General features: G+C 56.0%; 3 protein-coding genes across 3 annotated transcripts; 2 read left to right on the forward strand and 1 right to left on the reverse strand.

Annotated features, from left to right (window-relative positions):
- Positions 1 to 305: 305 nt before the first annotated feature.
- SPBR_08055 (uncharacterized protein) lies at positions 306 to 8529 on the reverse strand (the record flags this gene model as incomplete). Its single annotated transcript, XM_040766293.1, has 3 exons — positions 306 to 863; positions 936 to 8296; positions 8391 to 8529. The coding sequence occupies 3 exons, from the start codon at positions 8527 to 8529 to the stop codon at positions 306 to 308; spliced, it is 8058 nt and encodes a 2685-aa protein (XP_040614702.1).
- An 856-nt stretch (positions 8530 to 9385) lies between these two features.
- Positions 9386 to 14160, forward strand: SPBR_08071 (ATP dependent RNA helicase; the record flags this gene model as incomplete). Its single annotated transcript, XM_040766309.1, has 3 exons — positions 9386 to 10065; positions 10336 to 13804; positions 13867 to 14160. The coding sequence occupies 3 exons, from the start codon at positions 9386 to 9388 to the stop codon at positions 14158 to 14160; spliced, it is 4443 nt and encodes a 1480-aa protein (XP_040614703.1).
- Positions 14161 to 15437: 1277 nt separating this feature from the next.
- On the forward strand, positions 15438 to 16246 carry SPBR_08651 (endoglucanase II; the record flags this gene model as incomplete). The annotated part of the gene is made up of 2 exons (XM_040766889.1): positions 15438 to 15503; positions 15566 to 16246. 2 exons carry the CDS (start codon positions 15438 to 15440, stop codon positions 16244 to 16246), a joined length of 747 nt encoding a protein of 248 aa, XP_040614704.1.
- Between the last annotated feature and the right edge of the window lie 2522 nt (positions 16247 to 18768).

Genomic DNA, 18768 nt, shown 5'->3' on the forward strand with positions numbered 1-18768 from the left:
AGACGATTGGCCGACGGGAGTTGAGTTGAGGGCACTAGATGATGTAATAGGGCGAAAATGCGATTTCCGGGTGGCGCCACGTTTTGCTTTGGAGCGCCGCTTGCCCCTGGAGCTATCGCCCAACAGCGCGCAGGTCGTTAACTTTCAGCGTTTCAGGGGGCGAGGCGGCGCAAAAGGCACAATGACATCCTACATGTTCAAAACAGATACTTTTTTATTCCAACAGTTTCCTTCGCTTTGTGCTTTTGTCTTCGTACGTTTAAAGGCAGATGCTATACTATCACACTCCCTCACACACGTCTTTCCTAGTCCTTGCCAAAGACGTCCGCTCCAACGTCCACTTTGCCAACGCTCCAGATCTCGCGCTCGTCCTCGACCTCGTCGTCAAACAGGCCCAGACCGCCAGCGCCGCCCTCAGCTTCACGACGCTCACGGGCCTGGGCTGCCAGACGCATCGTCACACGCTTGAAGTAGTCGCCCATCACACGCCTCGTCTGGGCGGGCATGTCGGCCGCCGCAGGGCTGGCAAGGTACTTGTCAAACACCTTGCTCTCCTCGTCGATCACGGCAAAGAGCGCCATGAAAGCTGCCTCGGCCGATAGCTTGACGGGGATCACGAGATCGCGCACCGACGCAAACACGGGCGGTGCGAGCAGCGGCAAGTGCGGGCGCACCATATCCGGGTGCACGCGGGCCAGTGTCCGCACAAGCACCAGCGTCAGACGACGAGTGTCCGCCGGGCCGCCGGGCGGGATGTTCTTGGCCAGCGTCTCAAAGATCTTCTTGGTGTCCTCGAACGACTTGGCCTGCGGGCTAAGCAGGTACTTGCCCGTCGCGAGGATAAAGTTGTCGGCAATGAACAGCTGTAGTCAAGTTAGCGTGTGATCAATTTGTACATGATTTGTGAAGAAGGGAGAGTAGCAGGGGGGGCGTACATCTTTGTTGGTCATTCCCTGGGCAAGCTGGGCCGGGAGATCCTCTGCTAGGGAGCTCTCAAGCAGCACAGCTGGCGACTCGAGCAGGACCGCGTTGAGCGCAAGTGCCGAAGCGTGCGTGGCATGGGCTGGCACCACACGGTTCTTAAGGAGGCCGATGGCCACCTCTGGAGGCACGTTCTTGACCAGTGCGCCCAGAAGCTTCGCGTTCGTAATGATCATCGTGTCGTCGTGCACGTCCGCGTCCATATCGATCAGACCCAGCACGGCCGCCCGCGACGGCTCGCCCATGTTGCCGCCCGCCTTGCTGATCACCTCAAACAGCGCCTTGAGCATCGCGTTCTTGACGCCAAGGTCTGTCGTCTTGGAGCCTGTCACCAGCTCCGCAATCAGCGGGTCGACGCGCGGCGTATACTTGATCAGCGTGCCCAGAGCCTTGGCCGCCCGCGACCGCAGCAGCTCGCTCGAAGGATCCGCCAGCGCCTTGGTGAACGTGCGCTGCAGCTGCGGCAGGAACGGCTTGAGTGCTGTCGGCATCTTCTCCAACAGGTTATTGAGTGTCAGCAAAATCGCGCACTTGACGTCCGTCGAGCGCTCCGTAACAACGCGAATTAAAGGACCCGTGATTTGCGTCACAAACGGCTTTAGCGACGCCTCGCTCGTCCGGTCCACAATGTCCGAGATGGCCAGCGCCGCCGTCGTCCGCTGTTCCGCCGTGCCGTTCATCAGGCCCTGCAGGAAGATGGGCAGAATTGCGTTGATACCCTTGGGCAGCTCAAAGCCCGGCAGGTTGGAGCCGGCCACACCCACTTGCAGCAGCGTCTGGCGGGTCGAGGCCACCAGCCCCTCCATGTCCTCCTTGCGCAGCTTCTTGGTGAACTCGGACAGCGCGCTCCACGCCGACTTGACGACGTCCTTGTCCCGGTCGTCAAACGAGATGAGCAGTGCGCGCAACAGGTCGGCGCTGTAGCGCGAGTAGTCGACATCGGCCTGTGCGAAGAACACCGCCATGTGGCGCGCCGTTGCTGCCCGCTTGCGATGGTCTTCGTGGCGCAGCAGTTGCAGCAGCACGTTCATCACCGTGTTGAGACCGTCGTGCTCGTCGATCGACAAGATGACCGTGTCGAAAGACACGTCCAGATCCTCGCGCAGTTCCTCCTCGTCGCAGTTGATAATGTTGTCCATCAGCGAGTTGATAATGTGCGGCATACGGCGGTTCATCGCGCCGCTCGCTACCCGCGACAGCGACGCGAGCGCCTTGGCGTTGAACGCAGAGATGGGCGGCGCAATCAGCGTCGGGATCAGGCTCGGCAGGATAATGTTGGACCGCGTCGTCTCCGTCAGCAGCGTCAGGAGCGCGGCCAGCGCATTGTCGGCCTCCTCGTCGTTCTGGAGCAGATGTAGCAGACTGGGCAGCACCTGGTCCACAGCGCGCTTCCCGATGACCTGTTGCAGCGAGTCAAACGCCTCGGCAGCGGCCTCGCGTACCTCTTCATCCGAGTCCGTAAGCGCAGACTGCACGATGGAGATGAGTGCTGCCTCGTGGTCCTCGAGCGAGTCGGGCGATGCCGACGTAATGAGCTCCTTCAGCGCCAGGCAGATACCCTGCTTGGCGTCCGAGTCGGTCGAGGTCTTGAGGCCCTCGCCCAGCGTCGGCAGCAGCGTCTGGAGAATGTTGTCGCCGGCCTTGCGGATCAGCTCGCCCAGAGCATTGCTGGCAATGACCTTGTGCTCCATGTTGGCGCTGCCCAGACGGCGGATAATAAGCTGCGTAAGCGTCGGAACCAGCTCCTTGAGTGTTCTCGGGCTAGACACGAGTGCTTTCCAGACACTGATCGCCGCCGAGCGCACCGCACCCGAGGTATCGCAGCGGCAGATGTACAGCGACGACAGGATCTTGTCGCGCTTCTCTTCACCGAGTACCTCGCGCAACGTTGCGCCCGCCTCACGGACAGCGTCCTCCTCCATCTCCTCCTCCTCCACCTCTTGCTTGGAGCTGATGCCAGAAAGGTTGAAGAGAAGGTCGCCAACAAGCTCCACGGAGCTGAGACGAATGCGCCAGCTGTTGTCCGCCAGGCCCCGCTCGAGCTCGGGCAGCAGAAGGTCGACAGCGCGTGTGGCAAAGTTCTTGACGAGCAGGCGACCGGCGCGCAGGGCCGTCTCGCGAATCGAGTCAACATCGTCGGCCAGACCCGCCAGGATCGGCGGTATGATTTTGCCCAGATAGGCCGAGAAGCTGTTGCCGAAGCAGACGGGCAAGAAGATGAAGAGCGACATAAAGCCCTCGCGGACGGACGCCTTGGACGACTCGACGTTCTGGAGAATGGTGGGAAGCGTCTCCTCCAGACGAGTTGTGCCGAGGCCCGCAAGAACCTCGGAGAGAGCCTGAGCAGAGCCGAGACGGTCGCCGGCACCCGTATCGGACTTGAGGGTCTGCATAAGACCAGGTATAAGCTCGGGCAGTGCATCCTCGCCGAGCTTCTCTACCAACGAGCCAAGAGCGCGAGAGGCCGTGGCACGCGTGGTCGGCACAGGGTCGACCACGGCCACCTTCAGACCAGCGACGAGCACGGGCAGATGGGCAACCAGATCCTTCTTGTCGGTAAGGTGGGCCAAACTGCCAATGACCTGCGAGGCCTTCCGCTTCGTGTTGGACCGGTCGCCGAGACCGCGCTGCAGGATGCGGCTGATGAGCGCAAGGGACGGCGCGTCCAGGTAATGCACGAACTTGATCTTGATGAGCGCGTCAAGGGCGTCATCGGTGTACTTAGTCGGGTCACTGAGGGCCTTAAGGAGGACATCCACGAGGCTGCGCACCTCAGGGTTGTTTATTACCTCGCCGAAGCGCTTCAAACTCTTGTTAGCGGCGGCGCGCACCTCTTTATGGCTGTCGTTGAGCACAGCCGTCAGAGGCGGGATGATGTCAGGCAGGCTCTGGGCGAGCTGCTGCGGGTCCAGGTAAGCCATGGCACCGAGCAGGTCGCAAGCACCCTTCTTACTTCGCCATTGCGAGTCGTCGAGACCGTCGAGCAGTGTTGGCAGGATCTTCTTGACACCAAAGGAACTGAGTTTGGCGAAGCACGCCTTGGCGGCAGACAGAGACGCATCACGGACATTGACGTTGCTGTCACCGAAACCGGCAAGCAGCTGGGGCACGATCTGGATGACGTAGGGCTCAAAGAGCCGGCCGAGGATGGTTGACAGAAGCTCGTAAGCGAGTAGGGCCGATTCTCTCTGGTTCGCCTCCTTCTTGTTCTCACTGGCACCCTTCAGCGTGATCAGAATGCGGTAGTCTTTCAGGGATCCGATACCACGACCGAGGACCAACCCGGCGAGACCGTAGGCAGCACCACGCTGAGAAGCATAGCTTTTAGAGGACATCAGCGTGTCCATCACGTCGTTAAAGTACTTGGACGACTTGTCTCCGCTAGTCTGGACCAGTGGTGGTAAGCACTCTGCAATGGCATACTGGACAGTCTCGGATGGCGTGCTAAGCGTCGCCAACAGGCGTTCGATAACGACGGGGATCTTGGCATCGCCGGGCTTGAGATGGCGAGCGAGGGCGCCGTACATGATGATGACGGCCTCGTTGACGCGGTCGGCGGCGTCCGAGTTCTTGTCAGGAGCGGCCAGAGTCTTCTCAAATGTCTGCATAAGCTTGGCGACAATGGGCTTGCCGTGAACCTCAATGGCACGGATGGCTGCATCAAGCATCTCTTGCCGGACGGTGCCGTTCTGGTCACCAAGTGGACCCTGTTCAATCAAGAAGTGCAGGAACGGCTCAACCTCACCCTTGTCCAGGTTCGGTGACAGCTCCTTAAACGCAGCTGCAATGCCGTGCCGTGCCTCCCAGGGATCAGACAAGTCCATTTTCCTCGGCATGCCAAACTCATCCAGCTGGGCCACACGAGGCTTGGCCAGCTCGGTGTACGACGACCTCAGCTGCGATGTGATGTTGTCGAAGATCGTGGGCGCCTTGAGAATGACAATGGACTCGGCAAGCGCGCGAGCAGCGGCGCGGCGAAGCTGTGCATCCTTGCTCTGCAAGTAAGGCAGCGTTCTCTCTGGCAGGTCTTCCGACACTTTGAACTCGCTCTCCTCCCAGATCTCGCGGCCAAGGTCGACGTTCTCCTCAACATCGTCGTGGCACACTAACCAAATCTCTTCAGACGTCGAGAGCTCGCTCATGTCAACCTCAGCACTAATGGACTGCAGGACCGTCGACCGAACACTTGCTTGCGTGACGATGACACCCTGGGATAGGATGTTGATCTCCTCCTTGGAGATATTCGGAGCCACGCAACGGACCATGTCGGCAAAGCAGTCCTTGATAATCTTGTGGTTTTGGCTGTAGTTTTGCATCGAGAAGATGAGAGCAGAGAGCAGGTCAGAGCGCGGGATGGCCTCGTCAGCGCACACATCGGTGTGGAAAGAGAGCACCTCAATGGCCAGAACCAGTTGAGCATCACGGTCCTCAGCCTCGGGGGCAAAGCCGCCCTTATTGAGGATCAGCAAAAGGAGAGGAAGGAAATAGATGAGAGACACGGCATCGAACGGACGCTGCTCGCTAGTGGAGCGCAGGCGGTAGAGGATGCGGGTAATCAGGTCGGGCAGCGGCTCCTCCAGGAGGTTTTCTGGGAGCGACGACACGTCGTGTGCCCGAAGTGTAGCAACACCGATGAATGGACGCATGGCACCGAGACGGTTGGAAACACGATCGGACAGGGTGATGAAGGCCATGGGTGCCACGTCCCCAGTGATCAAGCAAGCACCAGCCTCGATAGCGTCTAAAAGAGCCTTGACTGCGGGGCCCATCCACTGCGAAGCATTGGTCGGTGGGCCGGTGGCGAGACTGCGAATGACACCAATGCCACGGAGGAGACGCGCCTCGAGCAGGCCAACCTTCTCGCGGATCTCGGCTTCTTTCTTGAGTTGGGCGTTGACCTTGGCCGTCTCTTCGGCAGTGAGCTTCTTTTGCTGGCCCTTCTTGGAGGCCAGCTGTGCACGAAGCTCCTCTTCCCACTTGAGCACATCATAGTCCTTGCTGCTCTTGCTGGGCAAGTTGCTTGTCGTCTTGGCCAGGACATCGACAAAGGTGGTGCCCGGTGGAGTTCGGAAGATAGCAGCGTCAACAGGACCAATGGCCCGCAGCTCGTCAACAGCCAGGTCGTGCTGGATCAGCTCGACAATGCGAGGCGCCATCTGCTCGGGGGCCACAAAGACGAGCTCGGCTGCAGCTTCGTATGCAGCGGTCTTGATCCCATCCGACGTCTGTGCCAGCTGCGTGCGCTCGGCAATCTCTTCTAGGAGTAGCTTCTCATGGTGTTGAGCAAGACTACCAGGGTCCACCTCAGCGCGCAGGCAGAGCTCGATCCAGCTGCTCTCAGGGATAAGCACGGGGCGGGCTAGAACAACCAGGCCGCACATCTGTTGCTCAATTGTGTTCTTCTCTGGCTCGGCTCCGGTCGCTCTGACAAAATCAGAGGTTTTGCGGCAAATAGCGGCGAGGATGGAAAGAAGTAGCGCATTTTGCGACTTGGAGAGTATCGAAGCACTCTCTTTGTCGCCGTTGGCGAGAGTCTCCAGCCAGTGCCACAGGCCTGCAATCACGGCCTTCGAGACTCGGCTGGGATCATGGAAGTACAGGTCAGAGAGGGCGCTGTTGGCCTCTTTGCGCAGGAACGAACCACTGTTTGTAGAGGTTGCCGCATAAATATAGGCCTCTGCCCATGCGATGTTGATGTCGGACTCTTCATCGCCGTCTAGCGCCGGGAAAGAAGCCACAAGAGCACGGTACAGCCACCGGATGTCGTCGTCGGTCGCGAGTTTCGTGTATATTCTGGGGCTAAGGAGGAAAGATGGCTTCGGCTGGAGCACGAGACACTGCTTGTCAAGTGAGAACTTCTTGGATAGGGTGGAGAGAGGTGTCGACGAGGTGTCTTTGAATAAGAAGGGCGCAATGGCACAAACCACAAGGCCGCCTGCAACAAGGCCATTTTGCGAAGCGGCAGAAGGGTTCGCCACGACTTCCGAGTACGCATCGAGCAATGGAGGGAAAATAAACTCTGCAAACCTCACAACATGGGCGGGCAGCATCTCGGATGCCTTGTGGAAGCCATATAGAGTCTCACCCGCGGCAATGATCCAAAGGCGGCGCGCAGGCGCCTTCTTGTCAGCGAGACCCTTGACGTAAGCATCCACAACCGGTTTAGGCACACCGGTCGAGCCTTTCAGGAGGACCTTTGTGTTCTGTGTGAGAGAAGTCGTCTCGGCCCTCAGAGCAGTCTCATTGCCCTCTTTTGATGCCGCGGCGGCAATGCCCGTGGCGATCTTGCCAGCCGTGGCCTCAGATTTCGGGAGCGCTTCCAGGATTTGCGAGTGGATGGTGCGGTGCTCGGGAGAAGTGAGCTTGCCGGATTGCAGCGGCGTGAGGGTCTCATCCACCACGCGGGCGACAACATCAAGATCTGTGCATCGGGTGGCAAGAGCGCGGAAAGCTGTCAGGGTGCCATTGCGCACCGCCTCCTTGCTCGACTTGACATTAGACAGCAGTGGCTTCGCCAAGTGCTCCTCCAATATCTTCGACAGGTCGTAGGTCTTGGGCAAAGAGTCCACAAGAGGCGTGACGAGGTCGTCGAGAACAATTTCTGGCGCACGCAGCAGGCCCTTCTTGATCGCAGGCACAATTTGGGTCTCCAGATCATGTACAGTCACGAAGCTCTGGAAGAAATCGTGCAGGCCAGCAGCCACGTTGCTCGATAGCTGTGTCTTGGAGCTCGTAATCTCACGTGTGAAAAATTCAAAGTACTGTGGCTTTGTCGTCTCAAAGATGGCCTTGGCTTTGGCGTTCCGGGCCGACACGCCAGCGATAACGCCAAGGAATACTGAGTTGCGCGCAGTCGGCTGGGTTCCCTTGGCAGCCAGAACCTTGACGGACTCGAGAATGGCTTTCTCACGTGTGCTGTCGAGAGACACAAGCTTACGGAAGCCTCGCCGGGCCACAACGAGGGCGGAATGCGCGACGCTTTGCCGTGTGGGTGGTCGCGTGCACTTTTCAACGGCACTCGCCTGAGCAACAAGGATGTCGTTTCCGACCTTGTCCCACAGCTCCGTACCGGCCAGTTGCTGCATAATAATGCTGCACCATTCTATGAGCGTGAAGGTGCTTCCCGTGGACGTGTTCAGCTTCGATGCCTCCGCACGAATGGCGGCCACTAGGGACGCTAGAAGCTGGCCGTTTTTCTTGTCGCAGATCGAGATCAGGCATTTTTGAACGGCACGTCTCGATGGCCGGTCTTCGTACGAGGCATGGGTCCAGAAGAGAACGGGAAGAAACTTGGCAATGGCTGCTGGCTCGAGATCTAAATATGGGAAATGGTCCTGGTCAGCATACTCGCTCTACTCGTACAGGTCACGCGCCAGCATCTCAACAACAGCACTCCAGACAACACTCACCGTCATTGGTGATCTTGTCGTCAATGGTCCGCAACTGCGCAATACGGATCGATGTGGACGAGGTTGCCAAAGCCACTCTCGTCGAGACTGGGTCGAGGGCCGTGGTGCTGGACCCATTGGTCAAGGTCGGTTCAGTCATGTTGCGGTGTGTTCCAGGGACGCTGCTGGCATTGTTCCGAGGCAGCGTTGGGTGTAGCAGAAGCAGGAGAAACGGAATTGGCTTGGTTTGCCCCTGTTCGTGGCGGCAGACCCTCGTTTCTCGCGTTTGTGCAGAGTGGTCGACTTTGTGTGTTCTTTGAGGAGAGCGTCTGTTTGGCTTTTTAGCTCGTCTTGAAGCTCGCCAAAGAAAGCACTGGCGCAGTTTCCATTTTGCTATTCTGTACTGCACTTGGCTAATTACATAAATTATCCTACAATGGCAGGTGCTATGGCAAGGCCCTGGATTTTTTGCTGTTGTCCATGGCGGGGCACGCAAGCACTAAAAAGCGGCAGGCACGGCCGGCGAAGGTGAGTCAACAGGGGAATCTTTTTTCACTGACGGCGGGCAACACACATGGAAGCCGCGAGGTGGGGTGTGCGCTGAACATGGAAGGCGGTCAGCATGTTCTGCCGATTTTGCACCGCAAACAAGCGCGGGGCGATGCCAATTGCAGGTTGTGTTCGGCCAGAAATGGTGGGTAACAAACAATAATTCGTATGTCAGTAGCAGTTGCCAATTCTCTTTTTGGGGACGTTTGCACTTGCCTTTTAAACAAACACAACGTTTGGCCTCGTTTTCATCCAGCACTAGAACTTTCTCTTATCTTGTTTCGACCTTTCGGTCCCATTCAGTCTTCGTGGTCGTTGTCGTTTTAGACCACCACTGCGTCTTTCTTTGATTTCTGACCCTGGTCGATCCCATTACACTTCTGTACCGTCACTGTTTCCACCGTCGCTCGTTTTCCACGCTCCTCTCCAGCCGTGTCCCATTTTGAGAGCTCGCCGAGAGCTACAAAATGACCGGCAACAAAAAGAAAAAGAAGCCAGCGGCCAGCGCTGCTAGAGGCTTTGCTACAACTTCGATTGCCTCAAAACCGAGAGCAGATCCGGTCGAGGGCGCTGATGCTCCGTCCACTCCGCAACCTGCTGCGAAAGGCAAAGACGGCGCACAGGCACCCGCAACGTCCCAAAACTCAAAATTGACGACTGCGGATAGTGCATCATCTGGGCACGGCAAGGCTACGGCGGCACACACTTTGAGCCCCGAGGAGTTTGAGAAGCAGTTAGAAGAGTCGGAGCTCCAACTCCTTGTCGACAAACATGCGCAAAAGGTTCGCCGTGATGCTGCACGCCAGTTTGCACGTTTAGAAACCGACCGCCGAATACTACGAGGCCAGGCTGAATCTATCAACTCCAAAAAATGGATTCCTCAGGAGCTGATGGACCAAATTCTTGATTTGATTCAGTCGGAAAGTCGATTTGCGGCTTCGAATGTCGGCTCAGAAGCCTTGCCGAGCGGAAAGCTGCTTTCTGAGGAGGATCTGACGATCAAGTTGTGGACGCTCGAACAAGCCCTTGAGCTAGCTGGCTTTCCGGATGACAAAGTGCAGGCAGTCCTCAAATATGTCCTGGACATCTCCACACAAGTTGGGCCTGGCCCTAAAGATTCAATTTGGGGTCTGGAAGAGGCCTTAGAGTGGCTGGCCCGGGAAAGCTCTGCAGACGAGCTTCCTGACTATTCTAAGCAGGGAGCATTGGGCAAGAAGGGACAAACTGGAGGTTTAAGTTTTTTTTTTTTTTTTTTTTTTTTTTTTTTTTTTTGGTAGGTATTGCTTCCCTTTTAGCATATGTTTTGACGATGATTTTTAGATACATCAGATACCCCTCTTGCCTCAGGAGCAACAACGCCAAGTCTTCTAGAAGCCGATATTGGTCAAAAAAAGAAAGGTAAACCCAGTTCTGCCAGTCGGTCGCCAAAAGGAAGTTCTTCAAAACAGTCTGTCATCACCTTCGATGGCGACATTGAACCTGAAGAGCTTGGTCCGGCGTATCTCGACACCAAGGCACGGCTCTTTACCCTGCAACGACCATTGCAGGTAACCACGCAAAAGGGCCGGCTCAACAACCAACCGGCGCCCGTAGTGGTTCTATCCGAAGCAGACAAGCTGGAAACTGCGAAGCTGCTCGGAAAGCTCGAACGGATCGAGAACGACATTCTCTTTGACAGGAAACTCGCAGAAATGCAGTGGCGGTCCAAGAAGATTATTCTCGAACGCGAGTTTTCAGAAGCCACAAAGAAGGCAGCGGAGGAGAAGCGTGCCAAAGCCAAGGCTAAGGAGGAGGCGGCGGCGGCTCTTCCGGACGATTCGTCAGATACCTCAGATTCATCTGACGATGAATCTGAAGACGAAGTTAGCAAGGAGGCAAAGCGAGTCGCAGCCGAGATTCTTGCAGAGGACGACAGCGACGACGATGCAATCGCAGATCTATTCGCGAGCTTGCCAGTGAGCGAGGTCGACCCCAATACGGGCAAGACTAACACCGTGGTGAACAGTTCGGATGGTTCAAAAGTCATCATCCGCGACTTCGGAAAATGGACGGGCGTGAGCCCGGTGCGTGTCTTAGAAGAGGCCTGCCGTGCGAGAGACTCGTCCGTTCGTATTTCTTATCAACTTGTTTCTGATATTTCATTTGCCAACCGGCACATGGTGTCGATCGCCTGGACGAAGCCGCAAGAAATTCCACAGCTTGCTCCTTTGTCAGACCTCGAAGTCGGCATGGTGAATACACGATTCGTATTCAAAATGGTCAAGGTGGCCACTCCTGACGCCAAGCAGTCCGAAGCTTTCATTGCGACTGCAGCCTTGTTCTTCGTTTTCGGAGCGTCGGCGAAGGAGGAAAAGGTGGCTATGCGACTGCCTCCTGCATGGCGAGATCTTTGGTCCGAGTTCGCTAAGGTCAAGAAAAGCCAGGCTGACTCACTTGACCGCGAAGCCATAAAGAAGCTCCGTGACCTAGTAAGTCTGAGGCGAGACCAGGAACTAGAGGACGGAGTTGTCCTGCAAGGTGCCTTCCGTGGTCGTGCTGCAGGTCGAAGTGCGGCAGATTCTGGAGAGGACTCAGGCATTGAACGGGGCGGCCAGACTGTATATGGCCCAGAGTATTATCAGCGGATCTGGCAGGAGAAATCCAGCACACCAAAGTACCAGGCCATGCTACAGTCTCGGATGCAGTTACCCATGTGGGCGTTCCGCGATCGTGTGCTCGAGGCTGTTGAAAGGGAGCAGGTGGTGATTGTGTGCGGTGAAACGGGTTGTGGCAAAAGTACACAGGTCCCGTCGTTTCTCCTTGAGCACCAGCTGGCGCAGGGGAAGCAATGCAAAATCTACTGCACCGAGCCTCGTCGCATATCTGCCATCTCATTAGCACGGCGTGTGAGTGAGGAACTGGGCGAAGGTCGAAACGACTTGGGCACACCACGGTCTCTTGTTGGCTTCTCAATCCGACTTGAGGCAAACACGTCGAAAGAGACGCGACTAGTCTTTGCCACGACTGGTATTGTCATGCGAATGCTGGAGGGCTCGAACGACCTGCGCGAGATCACTCATCTGGTCCTGGATGAGGTACACGAGCGGTCCATTGACAGCGACTTCCTGCTGATTGTGCTGAAGAAGCTCCTGACGCGGCGGAAAGATCTCAAGGTGGTACTCATGTCGGCCACTGTGGATGCTGAGCGCTTCTCCAAATACCTCGGCGGAGCGCCGGTCCTGAACGTCCCCGGACGCACGTTCCCTGTACAGGTCCAATACCTGGAAGACGCCGTCGAAGCCACTGGGTACTCGCATGACCAACGCGTACAGGAGAAAAACATTGATCTCGATGACGATCTCGTCGACGAAATCGTCGAGACGTCCTCCAAGCCAGATCTTCTCAAGTCGCTCAAGGATTACTCGAACCGCACTCGCAACACGCTTGCTCAGATGGACGAGTACCAGATTCAATTCGATCTCATCGTACAGCTCATTTCCCAAATCGCAACCAGTCAGCAATACATCAAATATAGCCAAGCGATTCTTGTCTTCTTACCCGGTATAGCTGAAATTAGAACACTCAATGACCTGCTTCTGGGTGACAAGGCATTTGCGGAAAACTGGCTCATCTACCCGCTCCACTCGACAATTGCAACCGAAGAGCAAGAAGCTGCATTCCTGGTGCCCCCTCCTGGGTACCGGAAGATTGTCCTGGCTACTAACATTGCCGAGACAGGCATCACAATTCCTGATGTGACTTGCGTGATCGATACAGGAAAGCACCGCGAGATGCGTTTTGACGAACGGCGGCAGCTGTCGCGGCTAATCGACACCTTCATCTCGCGAGCCAACGCAAAACAGCGTCGTGGTCGAGCCGGTCGTGTGCAAGAAGGTCTTTGCTTCCACCTCTTCACCAAGTATCGACATGACCAGATTCTCAGCGAACAACAGACACCTGAGATGCTGCGCCTTTCCTTACAGGACCTTGCAATCCGTGTCAAGATGTGTAAGATCGGTGCCATCCAGGAAACTCTCGGGCAGGCACTTGATCCGCCCTCAGAAAAGAACATCCGCCGCGCCATCGACGCCTTGGTTGATGTGCGTGCCCTGACGGCATCCGAGGAACTCACACCGCTTGGTGTCCAGCTGGCTCGCCTTCCGCTCGATGTGTTCTTGGGCAAGCTGGTCTTGATGGGCACGGTGTTCAAGTGCTTGGATATGGCAATTACCGTGGCAGCGATTCTGTCGTCCAAGTCACCCTTCACGGCACCGTTTGGCCAGCGCGCACAGGCCGATACCGTCCGTCTGGGCTTCCGCCGTGGCGACTCGGATCTGCTGACTGTCTACAATGCATACTTGGCGTGGAAGAGAGTGTGTCAGTCGGCCGTCAGCGCTGCAGGCGGCGGCGAGTTCCAGTTCTGCAAGAAGAACTTCCTCAGTATCCAGACGCTCACGAATATCGAGGATCTCAAGGGCCAGCTCCTGGTGTCACTTGTCGACTCCGGGTTCTTGCCCCTCACATACGAAGAGCGGCGCAACCTGAACAAGCTTCGTTACTCATCGAGCGGACGCGGCGGGCGGCGGCGACAGCAAGCTTTCTTTGAGCTCCCGCAGCGCGTCAATACCAACAGCGATGTGGACATTATCTCGCAGTCTGTGATTTCATGGAGCTTCTATCCGCGTCTACTGGTGCGTGATGCGCCGGGCGGCGGCAACGGACTGCGCAACATTGGCAACAACCAGGCAATCCGGCTACACCCTTCGAGCGTCAATCGGGGCCACAATGAGCTGCGGTGGTTGTCGTACTACAATATTATGCAAAGCAAGTCTCTGTACAATGCTCACGAGACGACGGCCGTCGAGGCGTTCCCGATCGCGCTGCTCTGCGGAGATATGCGATGTGATGTGAGTCGGCCTACCCCACTTTTTCGATTATGCTTTTTACATCAGCATTGCTAATAGAATAGATGTTCTCCGGTGTGCTCATTCTCGATGGCAACCGAGCACGCTTTGCAGTCCCAGATTGGAAGACACTGCTGGTGATCAAAGTGCTGCGGTCGCGCCTGCGCGATATGCTGTCGCGGTCGTTTAAGGCGCCGGGCAAGCAACCGACGGCGCAACACCAAAAGTGGTTCGACGTGTGGCAGCGCATTTTCACGCAAGATTTTGGGTCGGACAACAGCACCGCATTGGCCTCAACCTCGGCCTCTGTAGTCGTCAACAACAACGGTGTCGGCAACAGCCACAGCTTATCAGTGTAGGACAGCCGGTGGGCCAACACCGGAGCCTTGTGTTCTAGGTCTCTGCCCAGGCCTGTGCGCCATGCCACTGACCTAGGCCCCAGAATTGACCATCTCCATTCATTTACGGTACGAGTTAATGATTACTAGGAAAGGGGGAGGGATAGATTGGGACGAGGGAGCATTTGAATGGATATTCAACAGATTCAAGCATTTGAAAGCGGAGGCAAGGGTCCGAATGACATACGACATAGTATCAAGAAACCTCACCCGCATTCTTCAAATAGAAGCTTTCTACATGTTCTTTCGAGAAAAAAAAGAAAAAAAAGAGGCTTGCTTCGATTGTTCTTGCAATAAGACTCTCTTGGGCTTTTTTTTTATCAATAGCACGGCTGGTTCGCTGCAATGAGCCCAAATAATGCAGCGTAAATGAAAAGGTGCTCTTCCCCAGACTCTAAACAGAAATGGCGGCATTGAATGCCGCCACGCTGGCTCTGGCTATATTACGGCTTCGATATTACCACCGTGCTTGCTTCTCTGCCGAATTTTCGGCGCTTCTAAGCATAATCCTGTCTCTCCCAATCTATGCCGAGATTGTAGATTGCAAGTCTTAATGAATATGAAGACTTGGACAATGTGTATCCGCGTCGCTCCCGTGCCCCAAAGAAATCAAAATACAACAGATCTGCCGAGTTCATCCTGTGCCTTCCATGTCATAAGATCGCAGGTAGATCTCGAACAAGTCTGCCGAGGATTTGCAGCCAACATCGCAAATAAGCAGCCCTCGCTTGGCACGTCTTTGCTGTGGTCTCTGCCGGGGTCTGGGCACTATCAGCCCTTTCCAGTGATAGATTGCTGCTGGCCACCGCCGCGCAAAGGTCTTCTTGTCCTTCCTCCCCAGGTCAATCTGCGAATGTGGGGGAGCCCACCATGACGGCGATAGACGGACCGTTCGGTTCCAGTGTCGGGCCTGTTGCCGACGAGGATGGACCAGTGTCCAAGATATTGCTCTCTATCTCATGCACGCCCGTCTTGGAAAAAAAGCCTGGTTTGAGCTATGCGTGGAGGGGTGTCGAGATGGGAGGGCGGGCGCTTGCCGGCCGGTGATATATATAAAGACAGTTGTCTCGCCTGCCTCATTGCAGAGTGCAAGATGTAAGTACACTGTGTGGGACACAACCTAGTTTGCGACCAAGCACAGCATCACAAGACTCTGCACAATCGTTTTTCCGATTTATTTTATTTATTTATCCTTTTTTTTTTTGGGCTGTCCGTTCTTGTCGTGGGCATACTTCATCATGAAGTTCTCGACAATCACGAACCTTGCGTTTGGCGTCGGTGTCCAAGCGCACTGCATCTTCCAGGTAAAAACATACCGTCACCTCAAGCGCCATAGGTGCTCCTTGCTAACAGCTCTCACGTATAGCAAGTGTCGGTCAACAGCAAGTCGTCCGGCCAGCTCGTGGCGCTGCGCGCACCCAACAACAACAATCCCGTGCAGGATGTCAACAGCAACAGCATGATCTGCGGCCAGCCCGGGTCGACCTCGCAGACGGTCGTGGACGTTGCGCCCGGTGACAAGGTCGGTGCGTATTGGCAGCACGTCATTGGCGGCGCACAGTCTCCCAACGACAAGGACAACCCGATTGCGCACTCGCACAAGGGACCCATCATGGCCTACCTGGCCAAGGTCGACAGCGCGGCGTCAGCCTCGCAGTCCGGCCTCAAGTGGTTCAAGATCGCCGAAGACAGCTTCGACACCAGCAGCAAGCAGTGGGGCGTCGACCACATGGTGTCCAACAACGGCTGGTCGTACTTTGCGATGCCGTCGTGCATCGCCCCGGGCGAGTACCTGCTGCGCGTGGAGATTCTGGCGCTGCACTCGGCAAAGACGACAGGGGCCGCGCAGTTCTACCAGTCGTGTGCGCAGATTCGCGTGTCCGGTTCGGGCACGTTTACGCCGGCGGCCTCCGACCTGGTGTCGTTCCCCGGCGCGTACAAGGCGGAGGACCCGGGCATCCACATCAACATCTATGGGCCGATGGGCCAGCCGGACATGGGCGGAAAGCCATACACGGCACCGGGGCCGAAGGTCATCAAGTGCTAGAGGGGCGGTTGCGTATGTGTACGAAACCGAAACTGGACTGGATATCGAGGTCGAGTCGATAATGTGTGGACACATGACGCTTGGCAGAACGCAAACCGAGCGAGAGCCTTGCCGGAGTACATGGTACATGGGGCCGGGCCCATCCTGTTTTTGTTAGCATTTTGCCAAGCATGTTTTAGCATCCCCGAGCTTCCTTCTACCGCGTTCTGCGCATGTTCTTCCTCATGCTTCTCCCGAAACTTGCCTGTCCTCTCTTTACCGCCATCTCATTTGCCTTCCAGGTCATCTGGACTGTCTCTGTGCTAAACCCCATTCATACTGTACCAACTTTGCCCGCCCCGGGCCTCTCCACGGCTGTCTAGCAGAGAAAAGAAGTGTAGGCTCCGCAGCTCCATACTGTGCACAATGGACCTGATCCCTTGTCGGGTTTGGCCGGTTCTCGCAGCGGACCGTCCGTGGCCGTGGTGTGATGGGTCAATCAGGTAGATGGTTGTGGTATTCTGTACTTTGTGTGTCGGAGTGGCTCGTGTGTTTTTGCCCAAGAGGCCTGTCAGGTCTTGGGGCTTGCTTGGCCTGGCCTGGACTCGCGCCTCGCGCCTTCTCGCTGTCGCGTTTGGACGTAGTGGGACCTTTTCCGCCCCGAGGAAATACGGAGACCACCAAAATTGTTCCTTCTTGTTTCCTTTTTTCCTTTTTTCTTTTTCTTTTTCTTTTCTTTTTTTAACTGGTGCTCCGGTTCGTGCTTTCCTTGTTAGTCCCGTTCTCATTTTGTCTTTCTTTACTAGGACCAATTTTTTTTTCCTTGCCTCGGTGGTGCTCGCCGGATGGAGAATAGGTCATGGCTCTTAGATCGTCTCTGGGCTACAGATGAAAACGATTCGTAAGTACGACATGCCGGCGCTTCGTATGGCGGCGCTTTTCGTCTCGTACTGCTTGTTCTGGGTAGAATCTGTTTCCTCAGCCTGATGGCAACTTCATAAAAAGTGGAGAGCGATCGGAGGAGTCGGCAATGGCAACTCACACTGTTGACAAAAAGGGAAGGGCCATACGGCAAGCAACGGTCGACGAGACGGCGAAAGAAATGGCAGGTGCAATGGTGCAGAGTCAAGAGTACGCCCAGTAAGTCCAGAATGCGTGTACGAAGCATTGCTTTTGGACGGTGAGCAGGTAGAGAAGGCTGGCCAGAAGGCCAGGATAGGCTAGTTCCAGTCTACAATACGCACGCAAATGCAAATGCCATGCACATCTAAAAGCCGCACCATGTCTTAAAAGGCCAGGGCCAAGTCGGTGCCAGGCCAAGCCGGCATCGGCACTCATCGGCTCGCTTGGGGCAAACAACAGGAACTGCGATGCCATATTACTCTGTGCAGCATCAATGCGGTGAGACAAGCGTACCTGAGCGTTGGTGGTCGCCGTCGAGATTGAGAACGGCCCGGTTGATACGAGCGAAGCTGCTAGGCAAAAGCGTGGTGTGTTCTCGGCCCAGTTCATTCTTTTAGTGTGCTGTTCTTTCTCAGAAACGGCGACGATCGATTGGCTGGCTGCCGGACTGGGTAGGTGCGGTTCCACATTGCGGCGCTTGCAGTTTATTCCACGCTATTGGCCTATGTGCGCTGTGCTTCCTCAATCCCTGTCTGCCATTCTTCTGGTGTTCACCCGTTTCGGTTTTCCGTTTTCTGCTAGCCTTGCCACTTACAGCTGGCTCCTGTTCCTCCGGGAAAGCTCGGGGTTCGGGTGCCACCTACAATGCAAGACTGATCAGTCTTGTGGGTGGAGCTCGGCGCCCCGTAAATCTCTGCAGCAAAAGCCCGCCAGGAGCCCCAGGAAAACTGCTGTACGATCACAATGTATCTTTGCAGCACCAATCATACGGTGAGGTACGTCGTATTTCTGATACCTCTGTCCCAGTAGCTAGCGCACGACGCTGCGGCTCGCTCAGTCCGTTCACCATTGCTGCACACTGAGTAAGGTACAAGCGGCATTTCAACCCACACCGCATGACGCCAGCCAAGAAGCTCCCGTTTGCAAAGTATCGCACACTAGATCACCAGACCGCAGTGGTCGTTCATCGACATCGCAGATGCTCTCTCTGGTGTTTCGTAGAGATTCTTCAATTCCTTCCTTTCCGTCGCCTGTCTTCTCGTACCAATTGATAGACCATGAGCCTCCTCGTACTTTCAACGGGCAGTGTCACCGTCGCCAGTGAGGAAAAGCGCCGCACAATACATCGTTTCGCAGGTGTGGCCGAATGCTGTCATTGAGCCAATCTCATCATTGTCCATCTCTGTGCTCTGTTCTACAGCGTCCCAGCTGCGTTGTACCGCGCCGCAGTTCGAAGCTGGTGTCTGCTGGCCGACGAGCGTAATCAAGCTTTTGATCCATGGGCATGCTCCTCCGTCCGCGGTATATCCACTGCGGGACAACTTAATCAGCGCTGCGAGACGTTTCGAGGACACGACCGACATAAGATAAAATACGAATGTACCCCATCGCCTTACGTATTCGTAGATGAGGATGCCGCA

This window comes from Sporothrix brasiliensis (genome assembly GCF_000820605.1).
Source record: "Sporothrix brasiliensis 5110 chromosome Unknown Cont22, whole genome shotgun sequence".
Classification (NCBI taxonomy): Eukaryota; Fungi; Ascomycota; class Sordariomycetes; order Ophiostomatales; family Ophiostomataceae; genus Sporothrix; species Sporothrix brasiliensis.